Source organism: Hylaeus volcanicus, chromosome 1, assembly GCF_026283585.1.
Source record: "Hylaeus volcanicus isolate JK05 chromosome 1, UHH_iyHylVolc1.0_haploid, whole genome shotgun sequence".
Taxonomy (NCBI): domain Eukaryota; kingdom Metazoa; phylum Arthropoda; class Insecta; order Hymenoptera; family Colletidae; genus Hylaeus; species Hylaeus volcanicus.
The window spans coordinates 30,683,440-30,702,017 of record NC_071976.1 but is presented as its reverse complement, the minus strand read 5'-3'; the positions used below and the strand labels follow the sequence as shown (position 1 = coordinate 30,702,017).

General features: G+C 50.4%; 1 protein-coding gene across 4 annotated transcripts in view; it reads left to right on the top strand.

The window, feature by feature from the left end:
• The window catches only part of LOC128884564 (protein Wnt-6), a 69,745-nt gene that overhangs the window by 38,647 nt on the left and 12,520 nt on the right, over positions 1–18,578 (top strand). The window contains exons 2-3 of one of the 4 annotated variants that reach the window (XM_054138027.1): positions 936–1,052; positions 16,895–17,115. In XM_054138027.1, the coding sequence (XP_053994002.1) occupies positions 16,917–17,115 (199 nt within the window). In that variant the 5' untranslated portion in view covers positions 936–1,052; positions 16,895–16,916. Of the gene's footprint in view, positions 1–935; positions 1,053–4,942; positions 6,081–7,918; positions 8,304–15,011; positions 15,214–16,894; positions 17,116–18,578 lie in introns of those variants that run through there. The other 3 variants (XM_054138026.1, XM_054138029.1, XM_054138028.1) reach the window with 3 other exon arrangements.

The following is an 18,578-nucleotide window of genomic DNA, read 5'->3' as shown; positions in this document are numbered from 1 at the left end:
AGTTACGGGGCCCGATCGGCACGATACCGTTTGTCCGTGAAATCGCGAGCGTAATTGCTTGCGTCTATCCGCCCAGCTGTCCAGTTCGGATAAAACACGCTGGAGAAACAGCCGTGGATTCTGGATCATGATTCTTGGGTAGATTCGATGGACGTTTAGGAGACGTTTAAACGCGATTAAACGGATGTTCAAAGGACGTTCGATGTTCCAAAGGTGACACCTAGCCCCGATCGAATCCGTCTCCCGATCCAAGGCTGTTCCCCTGCAGAAGTGGCTGGTGAGTCGCGCGAGATCGTCATAAGTCGCGACCTGGAACGCTGATTTACCTGCAACGTCGACGCCGCGTCCGAATACCGACGAAAAGGGGGCCCTACGGCGTTCGTCTCGGCGCCCGATCGTCCAACGCGAAATTCTTTGAGGATATATCGGATCGTGGATGACAGGGAGAGGCGCAATAAATCGGCGAAACGTCACGGACCCAGAAAAACAGCCCGGATCCAGCTCGTCTCGCTGTTTCTTTGTCGTGGGATCGATCCCGTGTCATCGGTCCCAAGTCCGCGAGCTGCTTTTCGAGTCCACTACTCGGTCACGAGGTCCCCGCTCGACCGTCTGCGACGCGGCCTTGCGAGATTCGCGACAAAAACTGTTTGCGGTCCCTCCGATCCTCTTCCTCCTCCTCCACCTGCGCTTCTTCTGCTCCTTCTTCTTCGAAATCGCGCCGTGGTTCGGTGTTAGAACCGTTTTAATAACAATAATCATCTCGCGTTTGTTGCACACGTAGGTCCTCATTTTGTACATAATACTCATTGTATTTTATTGTATTTTTATTAGAGCTCTCGCCTAAAACACGTTACAATGCGATACACGGGTACACGTGTCACGTAATAAATGGGGACTTTAATTTTTATCTAACATGTTTAGTTTGTATGTTTCAGGTGCTGGTGAGCCGAGGTTCGACCGAAGTGCTGCTCTCCAACTGAACGTGATTTACATCATCTAGACGATGTCTCGACTACCTAATTTTCGATCCTCTTCAGGTGCAGAAACATAAAGTACGTAGACCTTGTCATCTTCTGCTCCGTTATACCGAACGTCATTTGTAGCCATCAGTTTCATTCTTCTCTCCGAACCATTTTCGAAGTCTCTCGTTCCCTTTCGCGGGACATATCTGCATCCGATCGCGCAGTTTAAATGGCTCGTTTTCGGCGCTATTGTACTCGCGACCAGCAAGAATCGAGCCCCGTCGAAAGAGCGTTTCTCTATCGAGGCGAGTTCGTCACGCGTGTACGTCATCGCGTCGCTCCTTTTTTCTCTTCTTTCAGTCTCTCTCGATTTGTTCTCGTCATAATAGAGGAATCTGTTCGTGGCCGCGCGCTTTGGCCCGCCTCTATCGTTTTCGAACCGCCGACAGCCACCGGCGCGCCGCTGGCTGTCGAGGATTCGAGCAGGTTCTCAGGAATTCACGACTCATGCGACGACCGGGTGTCCAAGTGAAACGTATAATGGCATTTAACGAAGAGGAATCGTGCGGTAGCGGGGGCACAAACTTGCTCCAAATTGCTAGGTCAGTCTAATGTCGAGGGCTGGCCTGGTATTGTTCCGACACCCTTCTACGTGGCGATACCTCGTGGGAACACGCCTGTTTTTTCCTCTTTCTTCGTTATCCTTCCCAGCACCCTCGCCAGATATTTTTTCCTTTTTGGAATGGACCGTCTCTCTCGATAGAGAAATTTTAACTTCTCGCAAGAGCGCTTCGATTAAGTAACAGTGCGTCTTTTTCTTTGAATCATAGGTGGCGCCACTGTTGCCATTCAGGTCGCTTTTTTTACGATTGATCTCACGTACGGATCCTACGATCGCATACAATTACATACGCTTGAGAAATCTACCGAGAAGGATCCCGAAACGGTAACAAATCACTTTGACAATTGGTATCTCCGAATTAATGGGATACCTCGTGGCACGACTCGAACAACTACTTTATTCTTTCGTAACAGCCCACTCTCACGACGGAGAACAGGTCTGTTTTTCCTTCCTGGCAGGAAATCGCGAGCAAGATCGGCAAAGATAACGTCGCGCCGATCAATGTCTCCCACCGACGATACGTCCGCGCGAATTAACGTTGGAAGGTACGCATGTTCGCGGAGCGAAGGATGGAAATGGGGAGGCGAAAAGGGGAAGGCAACGACGAACGAAGCCGAAGGTGGGCCAACCGAAGCTCCGCTCGTCTCTGAAAACTGGTCTGCCAGAGACGTGCGGCCTTAGGACCCAGAGGAGAGTCCGAGGAGCGGCATTCCCCGGTAATTAGTCTCACCCATAAATTACTGGCTATTCCGTGTCTGTGTTGGTCACAACTCCGGTAACGTTCTCTCTTCCCTCCCTGCCCCATTCCCATTTCCACTCTTTTTTTCGCGTCTTTTCGCGTCCCTCCTCTCGCGTTTTTTCGTTGCATGCCCGATGTTCACGCACGCTGGCTCTAATCAAACCAAACGACTTCGAACCGTAATCCAATTCGCTGGAAATATATGGATGGAGAAGACGACACGAACACCTGTGGAATGCACCTACTCGGTCTATCTTCGTTTCCTGCGTATTGGAATCGATATAGACTGAGGATATTTTGAAGCCAGATCGTTCGAAGGGATTTCTTACCGATGGACAGATATCTAGGATGATTCGTAGCACTTTCTCTACCTTCCTCCTCTCGTCTACAGCTAATTTCCCAATCGCTGCACAAGCGACAGTTCGTCTGCCACTGTGGGAGTAATAAAGTACGAAGGAGGGAAGCAATCGTCGGTAGGAGGACCTAGGTGGCAGGAGCAGGTCCGAGTCTATGGGAACGAAACGAACTCATCTCTGCCGTGGGTCCACGGGCCTGGCTGATCCTCTCGGATCTCTCGGGCCGCCGAAGGGGCACAGGACCCCGCTGCTAAATGAGCTGTAATACGGACCCCCGCTGACCCCCTTGCTCTCCCTTCCCTCTTGCTCTTCCACCTCCTTTCTAGCGGTCGTACCTTCTTCGTCTTTCGTTCGTTCTTCCACTCCTGTCGTTCCGTCTGCTTCGTCTTCGTCTCTCCGGTTCCCCAGGCCCCCTCTCGAAGGAAACTACTCGTACAACGGGTAGGATTCGACGGTCATGATACGGCCACACGGGACGACTCCTTTTACCGTCACTCTTCCCGCATGGTGCCTTTGCTTTCCCTGCTCCTTTTCATCGGCGTTGTTATCGCTTGTTCCTTCCGCGTCGGTTCGCCTTTCGACGCGCGCTTTGTCGGTGCAATCGGGCCGCGGTATCGCGCTTGATGCTTCGCGAGCGTGCATTTCACCAGCGACCTCGGCAATTTGTTAAATTTCCCCGGCTGGAACCACCCGTCGATCTAGCGCCAGTTGACGAATATTCTTCGCAGGAGTGGTCCACTTGTCCCTCTTGTAGTTAAAGTCCAATCGGATCTCGTGAAATTCTTAGAATCTCGTTCTCCGAATAGAACTCGATCTCTACAGTCTCGATTGTCGGAGTTTCTGTCTAGGTGGGAGAAGGGTCTAGCAGACAACGGTCACGACACGGAGGCCGATCGTCGGCGCGCTGGCTCGGTCAACGAAGCAATTGACCCGTGGTTCTAGATACGCGACGTAGCGAGATCCGTCAATTAGGTCAGCCTCCTCAGGCCTCGGTGCGACGAGGAAGAGCGGCGAGTATTCACGGTAGCATCAGTTCCCGTTGATGCTTCCATCCAACAGGTCGCGACAAGTAGCTCGAAGAAGAGTAGCGGGACGCGAGATGCGTCGGTAGCATCGACGTGTTTTCCGAAAAGGAGACGTACTCGAAAGATCATGATCGGAGAACAGGATCGGTAAAGGTCCTCGGTCGAAGCAACCGCGGCTTTGTCGTGGCGGCGGAGATGAAAAGGATGTAGCGAGCCACACGCCGACAGCTTAAGCCCTCAATAGCCCTGTAAGATGCGCCTCCGCCGTGTACCGCCGAGACACGATGGGAGAGTAGGTTGGAACGAGAGAAAAGGTGGACGCGGCAGCTCACGCTGGAGCCTGCGAGAGAAAGAAGGACGTGGAGAACGAGGAGGAGAACAGTCGTGGATGCGCTCGGTGTCGAGGGGGCATTTGCATCTAGGAGGGTCGAAGATAGGTCATTCTTTTTGACTGGAGATTTAAATCCTTCAAGGGTAATTTGAGGGACTTCTTCCTTTCGGAGTTATTAGATCTCGATCGCTCGAAGATCGGACCGCAGGACACCAGGCACCTTCGCGTCTTCCTTTCGTAGGTCGAAACGGTCATTGTAATCGATATCCACCGAGGCGGCGCTACTCGAAGACCGGCTGAAAAGATAGCTGGAAGCCCAGGTCCTCCCTCCGCGGGTCCAGATGCAGCAGGTTGCGAAGCGGAGAGGAGCCGAGAGCCGAGAGTTTCGTAGGCGAGTTAAAAGAGGAAAAGAGGGGCTCGGTTGCGTCTCGTTGCCGCCGAGCGGCGCTCACCTGCCTAGCCCGCAACAGTCTCGTACCGGGAGCCTCGTCGCCGATCACGGAGGAACGATTCCTCCTCTTCTCTCCCCTACCATCGGCCACTTTCCACCTCCGCAACGGATCAGCGCCACGCCACGCGAGCTTTTCGACCTTCTTCTTCGCCCTCGCCGTCTCTCACCCTTTCTTCCACTCCCTCTACCTCCCGTCGCTCCGCGGTTCTCCCTTCTTCTTCACTTTCCTCCTCTCGCCTCTCGATACCACGCGGTCTCCAGCATCCAGGGTCCAGACTCTCCGGACCACGTCGTTCCACGAAAAATTCCGAAATTCCCTCCCGTTCAGCTCTCCACGATCGTCCCAACCGGAAGATGACGATACGATCGACGAGGATGTCGCGACGGTGGTGACGTCGGGCGTCGGTGGTGCAGTGAAGGTGGCAAAAACCGGTGGTGTCGCAGGGAAATACGAAGAAGGCGGACGAGAAGCTGCGGAAGAAGCAAAAGTAGAAGAAAAAGAGAGGGCGGAGGCTAATGGTGGGGCAGATGTTCTCTACTCGGTACATTCCTGGTGGGGGTAAGCCAACACTCAAAGTTCGTGGTGACGTAGTTGTGGCAGGAACGCGACGCGTTTTTGTCCCCGCCGGAAGAATACGGCAGCTTCCTAGATTCTGACCGCGTCTGTGCGTCTATCGAAACGGAGCGACCAGCGATCGAGGAGACCCCCGACGAGCGGGATCGTCGATAACGGGGGTTGGAGAGAGGAGAAGGGAAGGGCTAGATAAGGAAAGTAGAGGGAGAAGAGCGGAGAACAGACCCAAAGGAGAGAAGAACGCGAAGCGAGCCAGGCCGAGAGGGAGGGGGATATCTAGTCCAGGAGACCGGAAGAGGGCTTCTCTTCCGGGTGTGTTTCTCGATTCGTTTCGCGACAACGGTCGTTCGCGTTCCCCAGCGGGTGATTTTGATTGTTTTTCCATCATTGCCGGGCCGCTATCGCGAGGATTACGACCGCTCAATATTTGCATCCGTTCGAGTGCTTCAAAGAGACTGTTTCGCTTTGATCGCCGCGCTCGAAAGCTGGAGAAGAAAGAAGAAGGCGAGGAAGAGGAACTGGCGGCGGAGAAGGAGGAAGAAGCCGCAACACGACGCCCAGGAAGAAGAAGAAGAAAACGATCGGTGCTTCGCGGTGAAGTGTCGGCAGAAGACCAGATACGAGAAAGTAGTCGAGAGTGGACGGTCGAGGAGATCGGGTGCTCGATAAAGAATTTCTCTCCATCGAGATCGAGGAAAAGGACTGGCCGGATAATTTACAAAAGGAGCTCTCGGGTGATCCGACGCGTGCAGTTGTTCGACGGTTTCTCGTAGGTCAGGAATCCTCCAGTGGGTGGTGCTACGCCGCGACATCGAGCGCCGATATCTCGATAGCGATTTCCGACTCGTCCTTATTCGCTGGACGAAGGCCGTGTTCCGGTATCCAGAGGTACGAACAGGCAGAGAAAGGAAGCAATCGGCAATTGTCGAAGTCACTCCGCGGGGCGGAGGGGATGGAGATGCGCCTCGTTCTCGTGGCGATCTGCCTCCTTCTCGTCACCCCCATCGCCGGCTCTTTCTGGTACGTATTCCTTTGTCCACCGATCTCTCCTCTTTCCGCGATTCGTCATCGTTACTCTTGTTTCTCCCAATCCTCCTCAAACCTAAGCGACAACAAATCAACGCGTTCTCTTTAAAGTCGAGCTCGTACGCTCTTAGGTTTCAATTATTATTTCAGTTAATCACATTATCGTGCCGAAATGTGCTCTAATCCTCTTTAGTGAAGGTACGATCCTGTGGGTTTGAAGAAATTATTAGTTCGACCGAGTAAATCGAAACATATCAATTTACAATTACTTGTCTCATCTATGTACTATCAACCAACGCGTGGATGCTGTTTACATTTTGTAACCAGTGGATTAGGTTATTAGTTACTTCTGCTTCTATACGAAATAGTCTTCATCCACTCGAAGAGAGCCATAAACATTGAGTATCGCGAGTTGGCAACCAGAAACACTGGCTGGTATGAGAATCTTACGAATAGGCTCCCCGGTAGGTAAAGTGTTGAGACGTACGCTTAGGTATCTGTGTTTTCTCGGTTGATCCACGGTCGAGGGAGTCCGGCGATCGTGGGTCTGGCGTAATTAAACTCTTCTCCGCGGAGAAAGGTTAGAACGAGTGGCGAGAGCGCGTCGTTGTAATCAAGAGGAGCGATACACTTTTACGTCGGTAATTACGAGGAAAACGGTCGGTCCCCGTGAGCGGTTAACGTCAGTACTTTCCAAACGTGACGAACTAACGAGTGCTCCAGTTCCGAAGTACGTCATCTGGGTTATCAATTACGCGGCGCGTTACGCGCGCGCGGAATGATTAATGACGCCATAAATCCACCTTTGGTAGTTACTCTTGCGCTCTCGTAAGTAAGACCTGTTCCGAGATTTACTGTTTCATTTCGACTCGGCTAAATTGCTCGTTACCGTTACCGGGAAACTCTCGACCTCCGCGTCGCGCGATTTGGGCCCAGACGTCTAGGCACGTTGGTCCCGCACGCGGTTAATCCTTAGTCGAATAAATTCTCATTCCAACACGTTTCGAGTCGAATAATTGAACGAATAAAAATAGAATTTGACCCTGGTTCCGCTGCTTTGAGTGGCAACGTTCGACGCGTAATTGTTTACGTTTATTCCTCGCTCAGATCTTACAAATAACGAATAAGCTATACACATTTCGGCCAAGAGTGCTGCGATGCTCGTCGTAAAACGCCGCGAATTCGTAACGGGGCACGTGACGCGCTCCTCGTAACCGCGTTACGTACTAGCGAGGTATCTCGAGGAACAGTAAATTATTCGGTAGCTCGAGGAGCGCGATGTGTACCCGACTTTATTACGTAAACGTTTGTACGACGATAGACCGTTATCGCTACCCTGCCATCCAAGGTTCCAGCATCCAGAGACGAGAGCCAACTGAGCGAACGTTACTCCGTTTCTCCGTGTCGCCGCGTATTTTACCAGTCCCGCGGATCTCGCGATGGTTAATTTGCCTCTACCATGGAATCATCTCGTGAAGGTTCTCTTGGTTCTTCAGTGTCTCCCCACAAAAATGCTTATAATTCAGTTATCCATCGGTTTACTTCGCTGATTCAGTTTGTCCCATCAGGTCGATACTTTCTGTAAACTCCTGTGTATTTTAGCCCGAAGCGAGTGTTCTAGAAAGCGGTTTCGTAGAAATTAGAACGTCGAAATTTGGAGCCGTGGTACTCTCGTAGGGCGAAACGTGGTCCCGAGCTAAGGTCGAGCAAATATTTGTCAACGATTTAAAGGAGATTTCAGCGCGGCAGTCGACGCCGTGCCGTCGCACTTGGCTTACCTGTCCGCGACGTCCACACGGCAGTGTTTGATAAATATATTAGAAGGTTCGTGGTTTGTTTCGACGAGTGGTATTTAACAGGTATTTAAGCAGATTCGAGGAACCTTCTGAATGTTTTCGACTTTTTCGTCTGCCGGTATTTCGCGTTCGTGGAGCCTCGGGGACGGTTTATCGATCCGCGGGTTTCGTCCTCTCGATCCTTCGTTCGCATTCGAGGGCCGATTACTCGATCGGAACCGGATTCTCTTTCTCGATCGAGATTCCCCGGTTTTTTCGCGAGGAATACTATCCTATCTCCGTTCCCCTCGCTTCTCTGGTAGCTCGATCTGCTCGGTCCTCTCTCGTTCCGTTTCACGGGCAACGCGGAGACACGCGGAGGAGCTCGGACCTGGACGATCCACGGAGGAGGACAAAGACGACCGAGTAGAAGAGTAAAGAGGTAAAGAAGCGAGCGAGGATGGACAATGGTCTCGCTCCGAAGCGTCACCCGTAAATCTCGTTGAGCGCGTATAATTTGTAAGTCGGCAGCAGCCCCGTTTCGCCTCTTCCCTCTAGCCTCCTCTTTCCTTCCCCAGCGAATGCTCCTCGAACCGTCCCGAGTCCCTCTTCGTCGCAGCCTGGACCGCGAACCGTCTCCAAACACGAAAATCGAGAGCGAACCAGAGGACCCGTGGCATCCAGTGCATTCTTGCGCCTCTCGCTCCTCTCCAGCCTCTCGTTTAACCTTAGGATAACTCGGGTCAGTCTGGACCCCTCGAGAAATTTCATTTCGATGTTTTATATAGATAAGACAAAACATCGTTATCATCGAGAAGAAATTACCATAGCAAATGCGATAAATACGATTGTTACGTAGCAATTAGCCTAGCTGTCCGAGTAATTTGTCGCGCTCCGGTGACCACAAATGTCAAAGTTTTTTCCCCTGATATTAGGAAAACAGATCTAATCGCTGGGTTATCTAGTGCTGGAGCTAGTAGTTGCCCGGAGTGTTCGTTCCTGGTGGAACGAGTGGGCAACCTGCTCGAGCGGGTCGCAGGTGGAAAAAGCGTCCAGAGATCTGGCGATCGGCGGCGGTATCGGTAACGACCAGTTGCCGATAATACGATAGCGTTCGGTCGGGTCGCGAAGTCGGCCAATGAGCCGCGGTGGGCAGTCCACGGCTACCTTCTCCCTGGTTGGACAACCCGATACTCCCACCCGATGCACTCTGTCTCACCTGTCCTCTCTCTTTCTTTCCCGCGGCCTTATAATCATAATCATAAGACCGCGCAGACCGTGCGACACGAGGTCACGCGTTCCTCTTTGATCGTCCACCGAGCTGCGCGCGCGATCTACGCGATCCCCGCTCGATCCTCTTGCACCAGCGGCGCGCAACTTAAATATTTTTTCACTAGAAGAACCAACTCTTGGCCTCGGTCTCCAAAACTTGGATTTTCGGGTGGATTTTTCGATCAAGTCAAGTAAAAATGAAACAAAAATTTTTGTTTCTTGTACCACTATCAGAGTTGAATTCGATAACGCAATACTTTAACCCTTAGAAGCCGGATTTTTTAAATAAAATTTTTAAAAATATCAATGTATTTGTCGTTTGAACAATTTTTACAGCTGACGTTTATTTTTTTGACTTTTGTTCAAAAGAACATTATGCAATGTTTACATACATACCGCCAAATCAAATTTGAAACTTATGGCATTTAAGGATTAAAGGAGCTATACAGACAAGTACATGCTATGCATTTGGATCTACCAGTTTGCATAAACTTCGGAGCCTGACGTTCGCTTTGACTGTAACAAAAATATGAGGGATCTGTTTCTGAGATGATCGTCGCTTCGTTGGTAACACAAACAGTTCCATCACCGTGTTCGATGTCGTTCTAAAGTTAGTGATCACGTTGATAAATAGCTGAAAGTAGCACGATAACGTCATTTATCGCGTGCGCTCTCAACGTTGCTATGATTCTACGGTATGTGGTCGACTTTTACGCTCGGATGTGCAACAGTTGATTTGTCGAGCAGTAAAGTCTATTCTCGAGGAGTTTGATGCAGTACGAAGACCACCCAGCTACGTAGCAGGCCCGTACTTCAACGTTTTACATATTCATGACCATAAACTTTATTCAAAGAAATATTTCTTTTCCCACTGTATACCATTGAATAGCAGAATTCATCGTTCTATGTTACATTGGACAAATTTCTCACGATGAATAAAAGATTTCTGTCGTCCTTAACAATCCTACTTATAATTATTTTATTTATTTGAAAATATCAGGTTTAGCCAAGTAGGTAAAAGTGCAACATACTCGAATCGCCGATTGAAACGTCGAAAATCCAATTTGGGAACTCTCCCCCTGTGACGCGTATCCCTGCTCTTGCACAACCTCCGCCAACCTGCCAAATTGGTCTAGCGCGGTTCTCGCTCCCTCTAAGCCACGTGCTGAGTTAACGCATGTGCCGTAAACTCGTCCAGAGTGTATTTGGTCCCGATACCGAGCGTATTTCGGTCAACCGCGGCTCGTAATGCTTATTTTCGCCGCGAACGTTCCTCGAAGTTTCGCCGAGGATTAGTACCCTCTTGCGCGGGTTTGTCTATTTGCGGTCGTAAAAGCTCGACCTTTTCGTTGGAGGTAGGGATGCACGGCACCATCGGCACACGGTGCCAACGTAAACACGGAAAAATCGTTCCCTTTTCGCTGCAGCCCCCCCGCCAATCTGATCGAGCGTGGTACTTCCGTTTCTGCCTCTTTGATTGCTCCACGTGAAAGCATGTTCGAACCGCTGGCAGAGGAATTTCGATCATTTTATAGTGGACGAACGTCCGTGTCGTGGAAAATTGGATAGATTTTAAAAGGCATCTCCTTCGTTATCGATAGGAGGATACGCAGAGATATCACCTGTTCAAAAGACCGTAGGTTGTCGGTTGACTCAAATCTCGAGCAGATTTAGCAATGCTGCAAGCGAGAGAAACGTAATCTCTGTCGCTTATCCAGGGTCAGTTTCGATTCGATCTACGTCGGCGGAGCGATAAATTTAGTGCTCAACCCTCGAGTCACGGACGCACTCGATCATCCTCGTCCGCGACATCTCGATCCCCCGAGACTTGGAAGACGGAAATAATTTTGTCCAGCTCTGATTTACCGCCTAACGAACAACGTTACAGAGATTCCACGCGCAAAACGAACAGCGTTCTCGATACAAGTTCCACGCTTTTTCGATCCGAAGTATTTTTCAAACATTAATTTTTCATTCTTTCCTCGTCGATCGTAAGCACGCACGAAGAAAATTGGGGAGTAAGTTCCGCTGGCGCAATAACTGCAACGCGATAAATACATAAAACTCGGAGCGAAATTGAATCGCGTTCAAAAATATTTCCGCGGCGATGCACGAGCGTTCCCCGTGCGCGGCACGCTAAAGAAATGCTCGATTTGTCACGATGCAAGGCACGTCGATCACGGTCGGGTCAAAATATGGCGGCGCTCACAATAACGCCAGTGAGCCGGCAATGACACGCGTATCAGAAACGAAGCGGTTAACGACGAGCCCATTGACGGTCCTGCACGCGTTCTGCCTTCTCCGTTTGCGCGAAATCGGCCTGGCGTAGCGTGACGCAACGACACGCACGAACCCCGTACCCACAACCCTTGTATTTTTCTTCTTCGTTTCGTCTACTCATCCCTCTTCCTCGACGACGCAGGGGAATTCAGGATCGTTCGATTAGCGTTAACCCTTTTGGACACCTTAAATATTTCTATCGAAAGCAATGGAAATATATCAGGTCTCGAGCCTTGACTACATTATTTTCTTCAGGATGCATTCTTTATACAAAAAGGAACCGAAAATTTCTTACCGCAAGGCAGAAGCAATTGAAGATTGAGAGCGAGATTCCCAGTCAACTCTTAAGCATTCAGCTTCAACCGAGCACGCGAAATTAATCTTGACGAAAAGTTCCATAGATTCAATAACAATTTGTACATAAAATGTAGCAATCGAATGTAAAATACAGGTGGAGGTAGAGTAGAGACGTGGAAAAGGAATGTAAAAGCAAAGTAACGATAAGAATATTGTATGGAGCGAACGGCGGCGGTTATCGGAGCTGGAACGAGTGTCCCGCGTCAGCGGTAGCATGTGAATCGATTTTCGAGGAATGTCAGGACGAGGGCGTAGCTGCGTTTCCCGACGCTAGACGTTCCACGCAGAGAAGAATTTGAAATTGTTTCGACGCTGCAGTTATGTATGGAATTTAAAGACCCCCGGCGCGCGTTATTCAGGCTTACTCTAATTTTATTAGTACTCTTCCGATTCGATCGGGTTTCATTAAGCCGCGTGCCTGGAATAATTCGCGATGCGCGAGCACGCTCGGTCCGGCAGCCAGGGAAACGGAAATAGAGGCGTGTCGGTCGGCGTCCACAGCCTTCTTTCTTCCCTTTCGAGCGATCGAAAGGCTCGGGAGTCTCGCAACGAATTCCTGGAGGTTCTTGGGAAACGATGCTCGAAACGCAATCTAGACTCGCGGTTGCGAGCTAACCCTTGGCACCAATTTGTTCGGGCATTCCCCAGCCGAGTTAAATTGGCCTTTTTACGCGCGCCGATCATCTCTCGCCGGTACTTTGTTTCTTTCGTGCAGCGGCTCATTTCCCGGTATTCACGGAGACGATCCTTGGCCGCGAGGGCTGTTTCGGCGCAGACGTGTCGTCTTTCGTTCAAAAGAAAATCAATCTCGAAGAAACCTCCAATTTGACAACAGCATCGAGTACAGACAAACTTACCAGAGCTAGACAGCTTAACTCGATTGGTTAGAAATTGGAGCACGGGAGAGACCGCGTCCCAATCCGCTTAGAAGCTGTGCGATGGAGTAGCCGCGGGACGTTTCTTTGCTCGCTTTCGGTCCTCCCGTGCTCTGTCTCAGCCTCGTGTCTCGTGCCTCCTCCGTGTCGCCGAGCAACAAGAGGATGATTTAGATTAAGTGCGCATATTTAGCCAGCACGAGCTGTTGTGACTTTCGACTTCCGTTCGCTGTATTTTTTTATCCGACGTTCCCTTCTGTGCTCGTACTCCCTTTTCTTTTTTATCTCCGCGACTTGCGTCTTCTCGGCGAGAAGTTCTCGTTGGATGGATTTCTCGAGAAAGGTCCGTGAGAACAAAGCAGTCTCTATCCGTGCCACGCGTATCGATAATTGAGAGTCCCGAGTCGAGCATTATCCGAGACAGTTGGTGCATCGCGATCGATCGAATTACCATGGTCCCAGGTGTCCTTGGTGGCGAGGATTCCCGACTTCCGTCGTGTTTTCTTCCTATCCTCGAGGGTCTCGTTCCGACGGTGCGAGATATTCGAAGAATTCACCGGTGGACCCAGAACCAGCGACCGTTCTTCTTCTGCGCGTCCTCCACCTCCCGTTCCTTCTTCTTTCTCGAGCTCCTTTCGGCAGCCAGAGGACGGTCCGTTCTCTCGTCTTCTCGTGCTCTCCGTCGAGAGTCGTCGTTCCCTCCCTGTCAGGCTCAGCCGATGCTCGAGCGTGTACGAACCGACGAGCCGAGTGAGGCCAGCAACGTTTGCTCTCTCGTCACTGTCTATCCGAGCAGACAGCGTGGAGCTGCCTTCGAGCAAAGTGAGTGCGTCTAATGAGGCAATAAATAAGTCGACCGCCCTAACCGGCCTCTCCACGCTTTTCGTTCGCGACGACGTGTCCATCCTCGAGTTCTTTTCTTGCCTCCGCGTACGCGAGGACAACCCCTTCTTCCTCCTAGCCCGGATACCACCCACCCCATCTCACGTCCACTTTCAGCCGCTCACTCCCACCGATTGTTCGTTATCTTCGCTCGAGTTTGCTCGATTTTCCTTTTTCTCTCGTACGCGTCGTCGCGGATCTCGTCCTCGTTCGTCAACCCGATAAACCACTGAGTTAAAATACCAGGAGGAGTCGTTTCATTGCTCGCAATGTGTTTCGAAAATTTATGGGGACCTCGGAGGCAGATCATTTTTTAACATTGGTACATCTTTGGCGAACCTCCTTATTGCTTCGAGAGAAGTTACCTCATCTCTTGTTCGGTGGCAAATCGATGCCTTTTTAAGGGGCACACGCTCCGGTAGGTTGAAATGAGTTGTTATTTCGCCATTTTTTCGAGGCATGGTATCGAAAAACGGAGGCAGAAAAAACTTTCTTAAAGTTCCCAGCTTCGAGAAAAATAAAATGCGGTAAGTGCGTAGCGGTTAATTAACGAGCACGTTACTCCAAAACGGGGTGCCGCGGTTCTTGACCACTCCGACTCCTCGGCGCTGACCAGCCGCGGTATTAATAGACACCGGCATGAAACGATCGTCAAACGACGCGACGTGTTTGCACTAATAACGTCGTAACGTTATCCGTGCAACAGGCAAGAGGTGTATCGACAGACCGCGATCGCCCCGTTTATTTGAGTTAGGAGAAGTTAGCTGCACGGTCGTTAAAGAACCAGCGCAAATATTCTTCGGCTGTCATCCTTTGAACTGTTGTGGTCAGGACAGTGTCACGCAGCGGGGATTCCACTCCTCCTTTTCCCGCGTCCTCGTTTCCGTAGCTGGAAATTTCCAAACTAGGCGCAGCATTTCTTTGCAATTTCCAGCGCCGGGGAAAAGCAACTCGGACGGAATTCCAGTCGCATTTATCGGTTACTATGGCGTTACGCGAGCTCGGTGCTCGCGCAACTCTGCGTGAGCGCGCGAGACAATGAAACGTTAATTTACAACGTTCCGTCGAACAACCGCTACGAACGAGGCTTTCGTCCGGAGAAATTCGCTATTTTTAGGAGCACGCGTAAGAGCTAGTTCTTCTGTTAGCACGACGATAAGACGTTCGACGTATGCCGCGTCATAACTTTCGACTTCTCGGAAAGCGCGCGTCGCCTATTCTCCGGACTCGGTAAAAACAAACCTTCTTCGCCTTCTCTCGCTAATTCCAGGAAAGTCTCGCAAACCGCTGTAGTTGATTGTTGTGTTTACCACATACTATGGAATTTCTATCGAACTCGAATTTCTATACTCGTCGTTATTACGAATGTCCTTGATTAAACAAAAATATAAACATCCGTCGACGAGCAATCCAGTTCTTCTTCGGTATTCTGTTCCGATGTCTCGAGGGTGGCACGCTCCGTTATGGACGATCGAGGACAGGCCCCCGAGCAAGAATATCGATGACTCGAATGAAGTTCTTGCGCGTTGTTCCTTGCCAGCGGGTCTCCATCGTCCCGCGAGACGTTACATGCGCCATATTTTGCTCGCGAACGAGAGCACCGTTACTCTTTTTTCTCCAGAGGGCGAGCCACGGAATCGCAATGTATTACTAGAATTAAATACAACTGCAGGGATGATCTCAGAGGTGCATAATTTTCTTGAGCTGTCCACAAGTGGAGAATAATGTCTTCGAGTATAGAGTGCAGTGTCTATAATATTAGCGTCTGAAGGGTTTCGCAGAACCTGAATTATCGCGCGAAGTTAAAGTGCTCCTTTGTTAAATTGGTTACCTATTCCACGATTCTCCAGCATCCTATTAATTAACCAAGGTTGCACCGTATTAACGAACCCCGTGCACAGTCCAACCCCTTCCCTGGTAGTGCTCCAAGTATATCGACGTCTCGAATGAAGTTCTTCTTGCGAATTGTTCGTAGCCAGCCGGTCCCGTGAGACGTTACATGCACGCCGCGCGCATTTTGCTCGCGAACGAGAGCAGCGTTTATCCCTTTTTCTCCAGGGGGCGACTCGCGCGGATCGCAACCGGCTCCGAAGCATCCCTAGCTGCCGCGTTTCGACGTCTCCAGGTTCGCGAGTTTCTCGAGAATTCCTGTCCGCGTATCCGACGTTCTTCTCCTCGCTGTTACAGTCGCCGTTCCAGCGTGGAATCCTCGCCCAAATGACGATGTCACCGGTGCACGGACTCCGCGGCCGTATTACCGCGGACTTCTTCTTCTTGTTTTCTCCGGTTCAGGTTCGTGCGGAACGAAAAGCGGCGCGGCCATCGGCTAGCCCGCAACCAAGCGGTCGTACACGGGCGCGAGCAACCGTCCTTAACGGAATTATTGCCATTAAGGTCGTTGCATTCCCGAGAGGCCGTCGTGTACGCGCCCTGGCATCCAACCGACGCAGAACTAATGATCTTAATTAACGTTTCGTAACGAAGGTCGCTCTGTTCTTCCCTCCCTATTCGCCTCGTCTTCGGGGCCCACCCTCCTCACCCGTTTCCTCTTCTTTCGATTCGTACGAGTCCGCCTTCTATTCTTCTTCTGGCTTCTCAGACTTTTTTACGCCCCGGGTTCCCGATCACGGTCCTCCGGTTCGTCCCCGTTCTTCTTGCTCCCGCTTCTTTCTGGTCCCGAAGGAGAGAAGTCGCGGTTCCCATTGCGAACTCAGCTCCCTTTCGATTCGTTTCTCTTTTTGCTCCCTTTCCAGAGCGTTTCTTTATTCCGTTCGTCCATTGGTCCTGACCGTTTCTGGCTAGTTCTTTGCCCGGTTAGCCTGCCACGAGTACAATGACTCGCGGATTTAATTATCGTAATGGCTTCGGCGCGTCTCTTGTCCAGCCCCCGAGGGTAGGGGACCGCGTGGTCGCGACCCCCTCGGAAAAACGCTCCTCTTTTTGCGCGTTGTTTCAGAATTTTAACCACTGACTCCGCGGGCTTGTAGAATTTGCTCGGACTAGCAAAAGCGCATCGCATAACATTCAGCGAAGAATCAACCATTCAATCAAGTTATGGTCTATGGGAGATATACAGGGTGGGGCAATAACTATTAGCAACTCGGATATCTTCGAAACTATAAATTTCACAAAAATATTTACTGAAATATAAATGCACAGTAACGTGGGCTAAAGATCTTATTACAAGTTCTCAACCATTATCTGGCTGTTACTCGCGACGAAGGATCGTTCGATCGACTTAGCCACCTTAAAAATATTTCTGTGAAACTTACAGTTTCGAAAACATCTGAGGTGCTAATAGTTATTGCCCCACCCTGTATATGTAATAAAATTCATACTCATAGTGGTATACGTTGCTTTGCTTCAGGACCGTTGGAAATCAGGTGGTGATGGACCCCATGCTCATCTGCAAGAAAACTAGGAGGCTGAAGGGCAAGATGGCGGACATTTGTCGGAAGGAACCGTCGCTGCTGAAGGAAATCGCGAAGGGCGTGCAAGTGGGGACCAAAGAGTGCCAGTATCAATTCAGGAATCGGAGGTGGAACTGCACCACGATCAGGAGGTCCCTCAGGAAGATTTTGTTACGGGGTGAGTGACAGTAGTACCATTTTGTTCCATAACCTTTCCACCTTTTAAGGCATCTACACATGTTATTTGTTTCCAACCATTCCGATATATTCAGACTTGTACCACTTACCAAAAATCGACATGGACTTTCTAGGCAACCCAATAATATCGATTAAATTTAGTCGCATAAATTGAGGACGCAAGTTGACACCGGGCTAGCGGAGAAGCGTGCCCTCGAAAATGGAAAGTTTGTGGGTCGAGCTGAATATTCGGTGAGCTGGTCGAAGGCGTGCGTAAACGGTTGTGGAAGTAAACTGTGAACAAATTGAACGTCGGGGCACGGTCTCGAGAGTCTCGTGTCCAAGGAAAGATTCTCACGCGGTTGGGTTAGCGTTTGCTCGAAAGGAGATGAGAGGAGAGCGAACCTGTCCGCGTGGCTCGTTTAGTTACCCGTCCGATGTATTAATTCCGGGTGATCGAGCACGACAACTAAATCGAAGACAGCGTGTTCAATAGGCCGAACCGCTCTCTAGGTTCCGCTATCAGATCGGTGCCTTTTGGTAGCCTGACAGATTGACACTGTCCGTCGGATATTAGTGGCAATATGTTCCCTTAATTAAAGGCTTCATTGCCGGGGCGACTCGTCCACGGGAATCGCCCCGTTTCGAGCGCTTCACCTTCTTCACCCTTCGTTTCCCCGCGATCGAGAGATTACCATCGATCCTGTCGATCGTGATTCCTGCCAGGACTCCGATGCGATTCGTCGGCGACCAACCTACGCGCACCAACGTATACGGACGCGTGGATTCCACGCTGGACGATCGATGATCGAATTATATCCGACACTGTCGACGATGCCTGACGATCGGCGTTTGGCCCAAGATTCCAGAGATACTGGCCGAGCTATTATTTTATGACTCGAGTCGATTCAGACGGCTTAATTAACTTGTAAGGGATTCTATTACATCGCGGGAGATTCATGATTTCGACAACTTATGCTGGTAAGAGCGATCTAAAATTAACCAAACTACCGTCGCCACGAAGGATTCATCTTTGAGCACAACATCCTCGAGATTTAACTCTCAATGTTATCATCACTAATCGAGACGAAAAGTGACTAAATTAGCTTTTTACATGTTATAGTTCTCCGAGAAAGAAATTCTATCGAAGTTGGATCATATTTTGAAGCTTTTAATTTTCTTCTTGACGTAGGCCTAGGCCTATCGACCTAAAAATTAACGGGAAACACGAGTCCCCCACGAAGCTCTTAGGGGACAGTGTTCCAAAGCGTGCAAAGAACTATCTATCCATCTATCGACCAGTGCTGTTTTCGGAAGAGCAACAGCGGCATACGTCCCGAAACGGTAGGTCGGTTTGAAAAAAGGTTGAACGGCAGGTACATAAATCCTGGCTGCCGGGTGCATTATGGACGGCGCGGATCGATGACAGGGGCGGCGATGTGTTAACCGGTCGTTTCGGGTGAC